The sequence below is a fragment of the Cornus florida genome, unplaced genomic scaffold (genome assembly GCF_030987335.1).
Source record: "Cornus florida cultivar Cherokee Brave unplaced genomic scaffold, ASM3098733v1 CherokeeBrave_3.0.0_Hap2_Chr08, whole genome shotgun sequence".
NCBI classification, from domain to species: Eukaryota; Viridiplantae; Streptophyta; class Magnoliopsida; order Cornales; family Cornaceae; genus Cornus; species Cornus florida.
In genome coordinates, this window is record NW_026775578.1 from 5,910,001 (window position 1) to 5,924,998 (window position 14,998).

The 14,998-nt window shown below is 29.3% G+C and overlaps 1 protein-coding gene and 1 pseudogene across 1 annotated transcript in view; both read left to right on the plus strand.

Moving 5' to 3' along the window:
* Nucleotides 1-10,056, plus strand: part of LOC132269083 (eukaryotic peptide chain release factor subunit 1-3-like) — a 27,374-nt gene extending 17,318 nt beyond the window's left edge. The window contains exon 2 of the mRNA XM_059770107.1: nt 8,848-10,056. Coding sequence (XP_059626090.1) covers nt 8,863-10,053 — 1,191 coding nt within the window. The 5' untranslated portion in view covers nt 8,848-8,862 and the 3' untranslated portion in view covers nt 10,054-10,056. The remainder of the gene's footprint in view (nt 1-8,847) is intronic.
* On the plus strand, nt 10,056-12,212 carry LOC132269628 (probable serine/threonine-protein kinase At1g01540; annotated as a pseudogene).
* The last annotated feature ends 2,786 nt before the right edge of the window (nt 12,213-14,998 follow it).

The window sequence follows — 14,998 nt, forward strand, 5'->3', positions numbered from 1 at the left end:
CAAAATAAACTAAGATTGGAAAACGGTTGAAGAGTCTCAAAATAAATTAGAATTTTAGTTTGTTACAGAACCCCATATGTTGTTTACTATTTGTTTGTAAAAGGAATATTATAATTGTATTTATAAAAAATATAAACGGATTAAATTGTTTTTAAAAAAATTAATTAACTAAACCTCTCACTTAACGCAATTTTAAAGTTACAATTTTTAACTCTACTTAAATGCACTTTTTAGGCATCCTAAATTTTTTTAAAATATAAGTAATTTTTAATAGTAGGGAAGCAATCTCAAACACCACGGTATCTCTCTCATCTCTCTTCTAAACTAGTCATGGCGGCACCATCAACAGCACAGACACGCCCGCACCACTCCCACTATCCCTATAACCGCCGCCATAATCCCCACCCAACAACCAACAATGGCACCACCATTACCATCTCCACCCCACAACTACCACATCTCCGTCGAACGCACACCCATCGACGGCGAATCTGTTGAGAACCAGAATGCGACAGCACCACCACCAGTATTGCGGTCGGTGAGCCTCACGCAGGTCATAGCTGTCGACGGTCGTCATTGCCGCTGCAAATTGACATCGCAGATATCACTGCTGCTTTAGATTGGAAACCATGAACGGCCATGGATTTTGGCCGGAAATAATGGACGACGTTGACAGAGGAATGTTTGGCCGGAAAAAGGACAATATTGGCAGCGGAATTCTGGAATAAATAGACGCCGGCAGAGGAAAACTTGGCCGGAAACAATGGACAACGCCAACAAGATTCCTTGGCCGGAGACATTGGATTAGGAATTTTATTTTGTCGCTGGCACTGTCGCCCGAAGACATTAGATGATGCATCGACAATTCCAGAGGCGTGTATGGATTGATAGAGGTTTTTTTTTTTTTTTGGTTTGGTCCACTGAGGTAATACGTGATAGAGTTGTTGGGGAGGACAGGGTTTTAGGAAATTGCATAAAAGTCTCTTATTTTGATGATGTGTCACATTTTAATTAGGGTATTTTTGTCCAATAAAATGTTGGGAGAGGCTTACCATTCCATGGAGGTGGGATGTTAGCTTTTCCCATGGATATTTATATTATATACTGAGTCTCGTAAAGCAGGAGTGAGAGCGAATTTAAGAATAGGAGTGTGAAAATGACACCTGTTTAGATGGATCGTATGACTTAGATAATATATATATATATATAAAATTATAAATTTGCAAAGTATTTAGGAATAATTTAATCTTTTAATATATTTATTTAGGTTAAAGAGTTCTTTTGAAAAGGTCAAAGGGTATTAAAATAATTTTACATGGTATCAGAGCTTAGTATGTGATGGGGTTGGGGTGTAAGTGAAAAACGAAACAAACATTTATAGTATGAGTGATAGTAATTTTCGAAAGGTATTTTACTGTAATATTTGATGCCAGTGAAATTAACCCTATTTGTTTTGAATTTTCTTAAAAAAAATTGGTTACTTATAAATATCTAGATATTCAGTTGTTATGACTGTATTCTTCAATCTTCCTAGCATTAGATAATCTTGTATACAAATCAACCACTGAGCAACCAAAGTTCCAAGCTTGCCCTTACTGATGCAAAGCTTTCATCAATCACTCAAACCCTAGTTTGCATACAATTGATGTCATCTAGGTGCATAAACAGAAACAATAGATAAATAAAGATAATATTGTAATAGCAGATGCATAAAATTTTGAGAATATCTAGTAATTATTGAATATTTGTAGATAGGTAGTTTTTAAGGTAATTTAACGATATATTAGGATTTAGATAATATATATATATATATATATATATATATATATAAGTGACATTTTAAATATAGAAAATCAAAAGTTAGGTTAACATTAACACTAAATTCTGGAGTATTTATGCAGGAATTATATTCTACTCAAGTAATCGTGTTTATAACCTGAAATTATGACATAAATTTATCAAATATTATATATGAAAATTAATTTAAAATAATTTTTATACATTTAAATTTAATTTTTAAAATGTTTTGTTTCGGTAAAAAAAGTTATTCATTTGGATGAAAAGGTAAAATTTTTAACTTATGATTTGTTAAAATGTATATATATATATATATATATATATATAATGAGATGACAAGAAAAAGCTTAAAAATAAAAAACTTAAAAAATGATCATTGTCATTATTCTTTGTTTTAGTCCAATATATATTGCGGCACATGAATTTTTTCCCTTTAATCTTTTCTATTGCATGCCTTTTTCCCCTACTATATCTATTTTATTTTTGTAAAGTGGTACAGCTTAAAATTTGGTAGATTTAGAAATATTTTGTTAATATTAATCAAAAGTGGAACTTTACTATTTTTTAATAAAATTGTTAAGACTTAATAGTTTTTTAATAGTAGATTATATGAATAATTGGAATATATATTTCAATTCGGCCATCTTTTATCTTGAATTCTACATTTACCAAGTACCAAAGTTATTTATTTTGCGTTGCTTGTTTATTCTTTGAACAACTTATTTATTTTCAACGTTAATTTTTTTTTTTTTTTTTGTAATTAATTTTTTTTTTGTGATTACTTGTTTATTTTTTGAATAACATTATTTATTTTGCGTTTCCCTAATTTGCCTAAAAAATCACAATTTGCCCGTACGAATGCAACGTTACTCTATTGGAAATTGTGGGTTTTATATAGATGACATATATTCCTTTTTTTGTAAGCGTAGGCTGTAAGCCTTTTTCCTTCTGGAAACTTCTTAAGTTTATTATTGTTACTGATGCAGCCAAATCATAGGATAAAAATCCCATAATGAATGTGTGTTTAAATTAATACTTCAAATTATATATATTAAACACTCTTTGATTGATTGTCAATTTGTCACAGCCGTGGGTAACAAAATGATCTGCAAAATGAATTTTTTTCCTATTTAGTTGTGATGTGAAAAAAAGAGGTGGCTTCCTTTATAATTATATATATTTAGATATATATATATATATTTAGATATATAATAAAAATATATGTTCCAAATTATAGTGGGTGGTGTGTGTTTGATTGGTGTAGGGACAGGGTCAAATACAAGTACAAAGAAGACAGTGGCTATAGTTGTGGGAGGGGTAGCAAGTTGCAATGTGTGCTCTTTTCTACAAAATCAAAATGAAAATCCTAAAAATGAAATTCAATTCCTATGAGAAACTATTTTTCAAAAATACTCTAGTGAGAGCCTTTTCTTATCCAGTTGGTTTCTAGAAAGTGATGTGAGCTATGCTTGTATTTTTTGTCCTTGATACACAGAAGCAGGTATCATTGAGAGAGAGAAGCACAAGTCGATGTTACGATTCTAATTTATTTACCTGGAAACAGTTAATGCAGGTTAAGTGGATTTGAAAAGATTAATAGATTACCCGCAAGTGGATCTTGTTTGACTTAGACACTCAAAATTGAGTTCCAATTTGTAACGTTACTCTATTGGAAATTGTGTTATATATATATATATATATATATATATATATAGAGAGAGAGAGAGAGATACTAGAAAAAGGCACGTGCGATACACGTGTTGAATGTTTTGTAGATAATGTGATAGAGTTTTATAGAAAATAAATAAGCCAATTTGTGGTAGATTTTATAAAAATTGGTTTATTTTCTTTAAATATATTATTGTTTAAATATATTTTCTTTTATTAAAAAACTCAAAATAAATAGATAAATAGGTAATTTGTATTAGAGTTTTTATAGAAAATCTTAAAATATATCTTTGTCTAATGCATTATAATTTTATTGAAAATAAAATAGGTAATTTGTGGTAAAGTTTTTCTAGTCTAATTAGATTTTCTTTTATTAAAAAACTTATAATAAATACATAAATAGGTAATTTGTGTTAGAGTTAAATTCTTTTTATATCAATTAATAAATATAATTCTTGTCAAATTAGATTAACTTTTATTAAAAAAAAAACTCAGATAGTTTGTGATAGAGTTTTAGAAAAATTATTTTATTTTTTATATCAATTAAAAAATATTTTTTATATTAATAATTCTTGTCTAATTAGAATTTCATTTATTAAAAAATATATAATAAATAAATAAATAGGTAATTTGTGTTAGAGTCTAATATAAACTCTTTTAAAAATTCTTTTTATATCAATTGATAAATATTTTTCTTTTAACAATTCTTGTCTAGTTAGATTTACTTTTATTAAAAAATTCATAATAAATAGATAAATTGGTAATTTGTGTTAGAGTTTTTTTATAGAAACTCTTTTGAACCTCTTTTTATATCAATTAATAAATAATATTTTATATTAGTAATACTTATCTAATTAGATTTCATTTTATTAAAAAACTCATAATAAATAGATAAATAGGTAATTTGTGTTAGTAGATTTTAGTGTTTATATATTTTTTTTATATAAATAAATAAATACTGAAACTCTTTGCATATAATAAAAACTCTTTTTAATAAATAATTATTCTTTTTATATTGAACTAAAAATAAGAGTTTTATAGAGAATATGATTGATATTATTTAGATAATTTTGTAATTAATAAATATTTTTTATTTTAATAATTCTCGTCTAATTAGATTTACTTTTATTAAAAATACTCATAACAAATAGATAAGTAGGTAGATAAATAGGTAATTTGTGTTAGAGTTTTATGGAAACTCTTTTAAAACCTCTTTTTATATCAATTAAATATATCTTTGTCTGGTATGATAAAGCTTTATTGAAAATAAAATAGTAATTTTGATAGAGTTTTATAAAAATTATTTTATTTTCTTTAGATATATCATTGTCGAATTAGATTTAATTTTATTAATAAACCCATAATAAAAGCTAATTTGTGGTAGAGTTTTACAAAAATTATTTTGTTTTATATATCAATTAATAAATATTTTTTTATATTAATAATTATTGTCTAATTAGATTTTTTTTAATTAAAAAATTCATAACAATAAATAAATAAATAGCTTAATTTAAATTTTATTATTTAAATTTTAGTTTTTTAAATATTTTTTATACAAATAAATAAATACTGAAACTCTTTGCACTAATAATAGTAGAGATAAAAACTCTTTTTATATCAATTAATAAATTTTTATATCAATTAATAAATATTTTTTTATATAAATAAATAAATACTGTAATACTGAAATTCTTTGGCAGAGTTTCTGTATTTTACTTTAGAATTCTGGATTTCTAGAATTTTCAATTTCTATACCCCTTCCTCCTTCCTCCATGCCTCTATTTATAGGCTTCTTGGATTAGTACGATGATAATATGTGTGATAATTACATAATCATAACTGCCCGGCAGATTATATTGTGATAATTATTCATAAAAAATAACTATTTTTTTTTTATATTGAATTAAAAATAAGAGTTTTCTATAAAATGTGATTGATTTTATTAGGTAATTTTTAGAATTTTATAGAAACTATTTTTATAAAAACTATTTTTATATCAATTAATAAATATTTTTTTATAAAAATAAATAAATACTGAAATACTGAAACATGTTACATTATTTTATTTGGTAATTTTTAATTAATAAATACTTTTTATTTTAATAATTCTTGTTTAATTAAATTTACTTTTATTATAAAACTCATAATAAATAGATAAATAAGTAATTTGTGTTAGAATTTTATAGAAACTCTTTCAAAACCTCTTTTTATATCAATTAATAAATAATTTTTTATATTAATAATACTTGTCTAATTAGATTTTCTTTTATTAAAAAACTCATAATAAATAGATAAATAAGTAATTTGTGTTAGAGTTTTATAGAAACTTTTTAAATATATCTTTATCTAGTGTGATAGAGTTTTATTGAAAATAAAGGTAATTTGTGATAGAGTTTTATAGAAATTATTTTATTTTCTTTAAATATATTCTTGTCTAATTAGATTTAATTTTATTAAGAAACTCATAAAAAAACTAATTTGTGGTACAGTTTTAGAAAAATTATTTTGTTTTATATATCAATTAATAAATATTTTATATATTAGTAATTCTTGTCTAATTAGATTTTCTTTTATTAAAAAATTCATAATAATAAATAGATAAATTGATTAATTTAAATTTTATTATCTAGATTTTAGTGTTTTAATTATTATTTTTATATAAATAAATAAATACTTAAATACTGAAACTCTTTGCACATCTAATAATAGTATAGATAAAAAGAGTTTTTGTATTTTACTCTAAAATTCTGGATTTCTAGAATTCTCAATTTTTGTACCATTCCTCCTTCCTCCATGCCTCTATTTATAGGCTCCTCTATTTATAAGCTTCTTGGATTAATAATAATTACGTAATCATAACTGGGCCGGGTCGGTTATATTGCTATAATTATCCATAAAAAATAATTATTCTTTTTATATTGAACTAAAAATTCGAGTTTTATATAGAGTGTGATTGATTTTATTAGGTAATTTTTAGAGTTTTATAGAAACTATTTTTACAAAAATTATTTTTATATCAATTAATAAATATGTTTTTATATAAATAAATAAATACTGAAATATTGAAACATTTTACGAGGTAATTTTTAATTAATAACTATTTTTTTATTTTAATAATTATTGTCTAATTAGATTTAATTTTATTAAAAAAACTCATAATAAATAGATAAATAGGTAATTTGTACTTAAATATTGAAACTCTTTGCACATCTAATAATAGTATAGATAAAAACTTTTTTTATATCAATTAATAAATATTTTTTTATATAAATAAATAAATACTAAAATACTGAAACTGTTTGGCAGAGTTTCTGTATTTTATTCTGGAATTCTGAATTTCTGTACCCCTTTCTCCTTCCCTCTATTTATAAGGATTAATAAGATGATGACATGTGTCCTTTTTTTTGATAATTACATAATCATAACTGGGCCGGGCCGGTTATATTGTGATAATTATCTATAAAAAATAACTATTCTCTTTATATTGAACTAAAAATTAGAGTTTTATATAGAATGTGATTGATTTTATTAGGTAATTTTTAGAATTTTATAGAAACTATTTTTACAAAAACTATTTTTATATCAATTAATAAATATTTTTTTATATAAATACTGAAACACTTTGCATGATTTTATTAGGTAATTTTCAATTAATAAATATTTTTTATTTTAAATTTTTTTGTTTAATTAGATTTATTTTTGTTAAAAAACTCATAATAAATAGATAAATAGGTAATTTGTGTTAGAGTTTTATAGAAACTCTTTTAAAACCTCTTTTTATATCAATAATAAATAATTTTTTATATTAACAATACTTGTCTAATTAGATTTCTTTTTATTAAAAAACTCATAATGGATAGATAAATAGGTAATTTGGGTTAGAGTTTTATAGAAACTCTTTAAATATATCTTTGTTCTGTGTAATATAGTTTTATTAAAAATAGAATAGGTAATTTGTGATAGGGTTTTATAAAAATTAGTTTATTTTCTTTAAATGTATATCCTTGTCTAATTAGATTTAATTTTACTAAGAAACTCATAATAAAAGCTAATTTATGATAGAGTTTTAGAAAAATTAATTTTTCTTATATATCAATTAATAAATATTTTATATTAATAATTTTTGTCTAATTAGATTTCTTTTATTAAAAAAATTCATAATAATAAATGGATAAATAAGTTAATTTATAAACCATTTGGTTAAGCACAATTGATTATAGATTGAATTTTAATTTTATTAGTTAATTTTGAGTTTTATATAATTTATATCGTGGGATATAATAATTAACGAGAGCTCTTTATTGTAAATTAAACTCTTTTTATATTTTTCTAATTTGAATTTTATTAGGTAATTTTGAGTTTTATGGAATTTATATCAATCAATTAAAAAATAAATACTAAAACTCTTTGCACAAAAGTCGAGAAATTAGTACTATACTTTATCTTAGCCAAAAGACTAAGAAAGGTTAGCCAAAAGGCCGACCCAAAAAAATTTAGTACTACACTTGATCTTAGTCTAAAGGCCGTGAAGGTATGATTATTATTTTTTTAGCTCTATAGTTTTATAAGAGACTTTCATGTAATCTTTTTTATTTAAAACTAATGTGGGACTTTGAATTTGAATTTAGCTCTATAGTTTTATAAGAGGCTTTCATGTAATCATTTTTATTTAAAACTAATGTGGGACTTTGTAATTTGAATTAAACTCTTTTTATATTTTGTTAATTTGAATTAATTTTAATTTTATTAGGTAATTTTGAGTGTTATAGAATTTATATCAATTAATAAATAAATACTGAAACACTAAAACACTTTGCACATTTAGTGAAACTCTTTGCACAAAGGCCTAAAAATTAGTACTACACTTGATCTTAGCCAAAAGATCAAGAAATGTTAGCCAAAAGGCCGACCCAAAAAAATTTAGTATTACACTTGATCTAAGCCTAAAGGCTGAGAATGTATGATTATTATTTCTTTAGCTCTATAGTTTTATAAGAGGCTTTCATGTAATCTTTTTTATTTAAAACCAACGTGGGACTTTGTAATTTGAATTTAGCTTTATAGTTTTATAAGAAACTTTCATGTAATTCTTTTTATTTAAAATCAATGTAGGACTTTATAATTTTAAACTTTTTTTTATATTTTATTAATTTTAATTTTATTAGAAAATTTTGAATTTTATAGAATTTATATCAATTAATAAATAAATACTGAAATACTAAAAATTTAACAATAGTATATATATATATATATATATATATATATATATATTGTTCTTTTTTTCTGTAACCGTAGTCTTTAAGCCTTTTTCCTTCTGGAAACTTCTTAATTGTTAAGTTTATTATTGTTATTGATGCAGGTAATTTGTTACTGTTTCGGCAGTTTGTATATCTTGCAATGGCAGATGGTGATGAAACTGATAAGAACATTGAGATATGGAAAATCAAGAAGCTGATCAAGGCACTGGAAGCTGCTAGAGGCAATGGCACCAGCATGATCTCTCTTATTATGCCTCCACGCGATCGGATATCTCGGGCTACAAAGATGCTGGGGGATGAGTTCGGAACTGCTTCAAATATCAAAAGTAGGGTGAATCGCCAGTCCGTCCTTGGAGCAATTACGTCTGCTCAGCAGAGGCTTAAGCTTTACAATAAGGTTCCGCCGAAAGGACTAGTGCTTTATACAGGAACAATTGTAACTGAAGACGGGAAAGAAAAAAAGGTTACTATTGACTTTGAGCCCTTCAGGCCCATAAATGCCTCTCTTTATCTCTGTGACAACAAATTCCATACAGAAGCTCTGAATGAACTTCTAGAATCTGGTGACAAGTTTGGCTTTATTGCTATGGATGGGAATGGGACCCTCTTTGGGACGTTAAGTGGAAACACCCGAGAGGTGCTTCACAAATTTACTGTTGATCTTCCAAAGAAACATGGAAGAGGAGGGCAATCAGCTGCGAGATTCGATCGTCTTGGAATGGAGAAGCGCCACAACTATGTGAGGAAGACAGCTGAGCTTGCCACACAGTTTTTTTTATCAATCCTGCCACAACTATATGAAAATGGTTTTAACCAGGCAATTGAGCTGTCCTCCGAGATCCTCTCCAATGTGAAGTTTGTACAGGAGAAGCGCTTGATAGGGAAGTACTTTGAGGAAATCAGCCAAGATACTGGCAAATATGTTTTTGGTGTGGATGACACGCTGAAAGCTTTGGAAATGGGTGCTGTTGAGACCCTTATTGTCTGGGAAAATCTAGACATTAATAGGTATCTGCTGAAAAATAGCTCTACTGGTGAAATTGTCGTCAAACACTTCAACAAGGAGCAAGAGGGCAAACAGAGTAATTTCCGGGATTCAGCCACATCTGCCGAATTGGAGGTTCAGGAGAAAACATCACTGCTCGAGTGGTTTGCTAATGAGTACAAACGTTTTGGTTGCACACTTGAGTTCGTTACCAACAAATCACAGGAAGGATCTCAGTTCTGCAGAGGTTTTGGTGGAATTGGTGGAATCCTCCGATACCAGCTTGACATGCGATCATTTGACGAGCTTTCTGATGATGGAGAAACTTATGAAGATTCTAACTAGCAATCAATCAACTGTCTCCCAACGCCGGAGTCAGGAGGGGCAGCGAGTTCACTCCGTTGGTATCGAAGGAAATCCAGGAGATCGTGCATGACACCGCACCGGATCACCGCCCGTTGGTTCCTCTGGCGGTGCTGGAGATCCAGATGGACATAGGTAAGGCCAAGCACAGAGTGGTGTTCTCTGATCGGCCGTCGAGTGGGGAGAGCAGGTTGCCGAGTGCCACGGATACGGTGTCATTCGGTAGAGGTGGAATGCTGGAGGTGTCGCGTTTGGAGTTGGGGAGGTGGCACACGGTGAGAGAGCTTGAGGCGTCTACCAACGGCAAATCTGATGAAAATGTGATTGCTGAAGGTGGTTATGTTATTGTGTAACCAGGTGTATTGGCAGATAATACTCGAGTGGCGGTGAAGAATTTACTGAATAACAGGTTTTGATTTGCTTAATTCACTCGCATGTTTAATTCTGAACTACTCTTCATATATCTGTATCTATTGTAGATGTAAATTTATAGGTATACTATATATACAAGCTATAGGATTTGAGAAAGAAATTTAGTGAATTATTGTCTTGAAAATATGAACTGCTCTTCTATTAGATGATTTATTGTAATGATTTACTGGGATTGCTTGATTCTTTGCTTTCGTTCGTTATTTTTGCCCTTTTATGCATAACTTGTGCTCTAAAGTGACTTGATTTCTGAAAAAAAGAGCTTTCTTTTTTTTTTTTTTCAATCCATTTCTATCTGGAATCAGACATAAATTGGTTACTTTAGGATTCAAATGCAGTGTTTAGTCAAATTTCAGAGAAGATTAGATTAGGAAATGATGATGGAATGTCAAAGCTTTAATATCCAGTTGAGTAGTATTGTACTGTTCTTCGGATTTTGCTTTATGCCTTCTGTTCCTTGCTTCCTAGTTCCTACATTTTGACTTTAGTGCACTTTTAACCTTTGTTTCTTTTCTTTTTTTTTTTTTTTTTTTGGATTCTGTTTTTCTAGTTGAACAAAATCCTCAATTTTTTTATTTATTTTTTTCATCCGATATTTCCAATTTCTCTCATATTCATAAGCTCATGAGATTGATCAACTATCAGGAGTCAGGCTGATAAGGAGTCTAAAGCCGAGGTGGAAGTAATTGGGCATGTAAGACACAAAAACCTTGTCAGGTTGCTAGGATACTGTGTTGAAGGGGCTTACAGGTACTAATTATAATCTTGAAATATGAAATTGAGCTCTGATTTTCTTTGGAGCCGAAAAGCTTAAGCCGAGAAGCTCAACTATCTTTTTATGTATAATTTCTTTGTTGTAGGATGCTTGTGTATGAGTATGTGGACAATGGGAATTTGGACCAACGGCTTCATGGAGATGTTGGGGAAGTATCCATCTCGATCATTTAAATTTAGTTTTGTGTTTGTGATTTCCAAATATTGCTTGCAGACATAGCTCAATCTGTGTTTATGAACTTCTGTTGTTCCAGATTGGCCTATCTTCATGAAGGCCTTGAACCTAAGCTGTCTGACTTTGGGCTTGTTAAGCTCTTATGCTCTGAGAGGAGTTATGTGACAACTCGGGTAATGGGAACATTAGGGTTAGCTTCCCGTCGTAAATTGTTTGTTCTTTTCCTTTGTAATAAAATAGCAATTTGTTTATTCATGTTAATGAATGAATACAGTTACAGAATCATTGATTTGTTCATTCAAGTAGGATAATAACTAATATACCTGTGGTTTATCTAGCTATGTTGCACCGGAATATGCTTGCACTGGTATGTTAAACGAGAAGAGTGACGTTTATAGCTCTGGAATACTTGTAATGGAAATAATTTCTGGGAGAAACCCTGTTGATTACAGTCGACCACAGGGAGAGGTTAGTCTTTTAATATTTGTTGGAAGCTGTTATTTTGCCACCACTTTTACCGAGTTCCTGACATACAATAAGAAAAATGATTAAATAATTTCAGGGGAGTTTTGTGGATTGGTTGAAAACAATGGTAGGAAATCGAAAATCCGTGGAAGTGGTGGATCCTAAGTTGCCGGAGATGCCAGCTTCAAAAGCGCTGAAACGAGTCCTTTTGGTTGCTCTTAGATGTGTAGATCCTGATGCACAAAAAAGGCCCAAAATGAGACATGTTATCCACTTGCTTGTGGCAGATATTCCATGATGTATGCTCTGTTTCTTTCTAGTTTTTCTCTGTTGTTGTTTTCTCAAATTATGAAGTTCGTTCGTTCAGCATAATAGAAATAGTAAAGTAGGACGATCTTTCCATTATTACTTGAAATCTCTATCCATTTATCCATTGTTTCTCTTAATTTTCAGGAACGGAGAATTGGTAGAGAACCTTCTTGTCGTCATTGTGGTCGTAAAGAAATGGATCACACGCCTCAACAAAATTAGGTGGCAAAACAGTTTGGTGAAGGGACTTCTGATATAAGTGAAGGTGAAAATGGTAGGAACCATGATCAACAAACTAGGTGGAGACAACACCATGGGTAGACTGTGACTTAACGGCTTGAGTTACTCCAAAATTTTGAAGCTGAATTACCCTTATATATATGTGTTTCTTCTTATTTGTCCCCCAATGTGTTTAGCTGTACTGCCAATTCCTAGTATATGATATTCTGCATTTGTTTTATGCTTAGTTTACACAGTTGGAATGGATTTGTATAATTCAAATAATCCACTCATCTTTCTTATAGAAATTATAAATCATTGATTGATATCGATTAGATTCTGTCATGATTCCAATTCCAGCATTATTCCGTGCTCCTTTTCGTTGATTTTTGGCTGTTAGGCTTTTGTAATCTTCTGTCTAGCTCCATCTCCATCTGTATGAGATTTGTTATTGTGTAAAATTATTGGCCAATTTTTTGTTCGCCTTTGTTCGCCTTCTTCGCGCTGTATGGTAATTGTATGCGTATCTGTCTGCGATGGCGTAGGCCCAGTAACAGCTAGTAGGATTGATGCATTGTTTCATTAGCATCACTGCCAATTCGAAAATTGGTTGGTTATGTGAAATGGACGGGGATCCAGCTGATTTTGTTTTTGCAACTGATGGGGAATACATTGTGTTCCCCTTTGGCCATTTTGTTCTGGTTATCCCAGCAAGTTGGACCTTCATCCACCCATGGTTTTGAGACTCCAAAAATAAGGATAGATCTCGTAGGATCATAATTTTATATTGTTATGATCCGCTTGCTTGTAATCTGTATTGCCTTCACAGATCTTATTTTTCTTAAAAACCTACTCACTAGATGCAGTAGCTTGTTAATAAAAAATTACTAGTGTTGTTGCATACTTGCTTAGTTGCATGTTTCTCTAGTCCTGCCACAGAAAATTGTCAGCTGATTTGTTCAAAACCACGCTTGAGCTTAGTTCTGTCATTTTGAAGCTTTTTAAACCTCGCTTGAGCTTAGTTTTGTCATTTTGAAGCTTTTTAAATTAACAAGCCAGCCTAAAGAGGAATAAGTTCGCCCATGAGGCTCATCAGCATTGGTGGAATGGAAAGTACAGAATTCCTTTTGGGGTTTTTTTATTTATATTTATTATTATTATTTTTTGTGTGTGTGTCTAATGACTAACAAAGGAACTCTTTCTTCGTTTTGGAGAAAATGTTACACAGCAAGAACCGGAACACTTTTTGGAACCAATCTTAGGGGAATTAGGATTTAAAAAATTGCAAAATTGCAAAGTAAATAAATTTTATGTTTATGCTCGAAACACAAACTATCAACTTTTTCAACCGAAGAGGTATATGTAATGTTGACTTTTATTATAGTTTGTCCAATACATCAAGCCATTTAGAAAACCAATAAAAGGTTGTGTAGGTTTGTATATATTTGTTTAGAATTTTCTTATAAATTTTGGTTGCTTATAAATATGATATTTAGTTGTTATTACTGTATTCTTCAATCTTCTTAGCATTAGATAACCCTTTTATATAAAGCAACCACTAAGCAACCAAAGTTCTAAGCTTGCTCTTAGTGATGCAAAGCTTTCATCAATCACTCAAACCCTACACAACCTTAAGGTGATTTAACATATATTAGGATTTAGATACGAAAATGAAAAAGATATTAAGGTGATTTAAGGATATATTAGGATTTAGATACGAAAATGAAAAAGATCAGAGTGACATTTCTCAGGTTGAAAGTGACCAAATAGGCTGCCTTTAATAAGAACATAAAACCACACTGAAGATATACATTCCTTCACCTAAATTATTAATTTACCTCCAAAGCCATATAGGTGTAAAAGTTTGAAAAGAAAATTCCATTGTAATGAGTCACATGCTTTCCTCAAGTCCACTTTCCAAGCCAAAGTAGGTTTGGCATGTTCAGTACCAAAGCCTCTCAATAATTCATGTGTTAAAATGACGTTGTCTTGATCTTTCTACCCTTCAAAAAAGCATACTCCAACGCCCTGACCTGATAGTCTGTTTGCCAAAATCTTTGCAGTTACCTTATAAAACACATTGCAAAGAGAGATAGGTCCCACCTTGATAGCCTCCTTCTTCTTCTGAATAAGGATGATAAAGGCACTATTAACTCCTTTTCCCATAACTGGATTAACGAAGAATAACTTGACTGCCTCAGTGAAATCATCCCTACAATAGCCCAGTATTGCTGAAAAAATCTCATTGTGAATCCATCGGCCCAGGTGCCTTGTCTGGACTAATTGAAAATAAAGTTTGTTTCACTTCCTCATTGGAAACCAATCTTTCTAAAACCTCCATATCCTCAACTGCAACTCTATTTCTGATATACTCCTCTTTGGGTATAAGATTTGTTGTGTAATCAGTTGTAAAGCTCTTCTTAAAGTGTTGAACAAACAACTCCAGTATCACTTTGGTATCATGATTAATCATTCCATCAGCATCTTGAATAGCAGTAATATTATTTCCAGCTTTGTGCTCTTTAATTTTCTGATGAAAAAAATTTGAACTCCTGT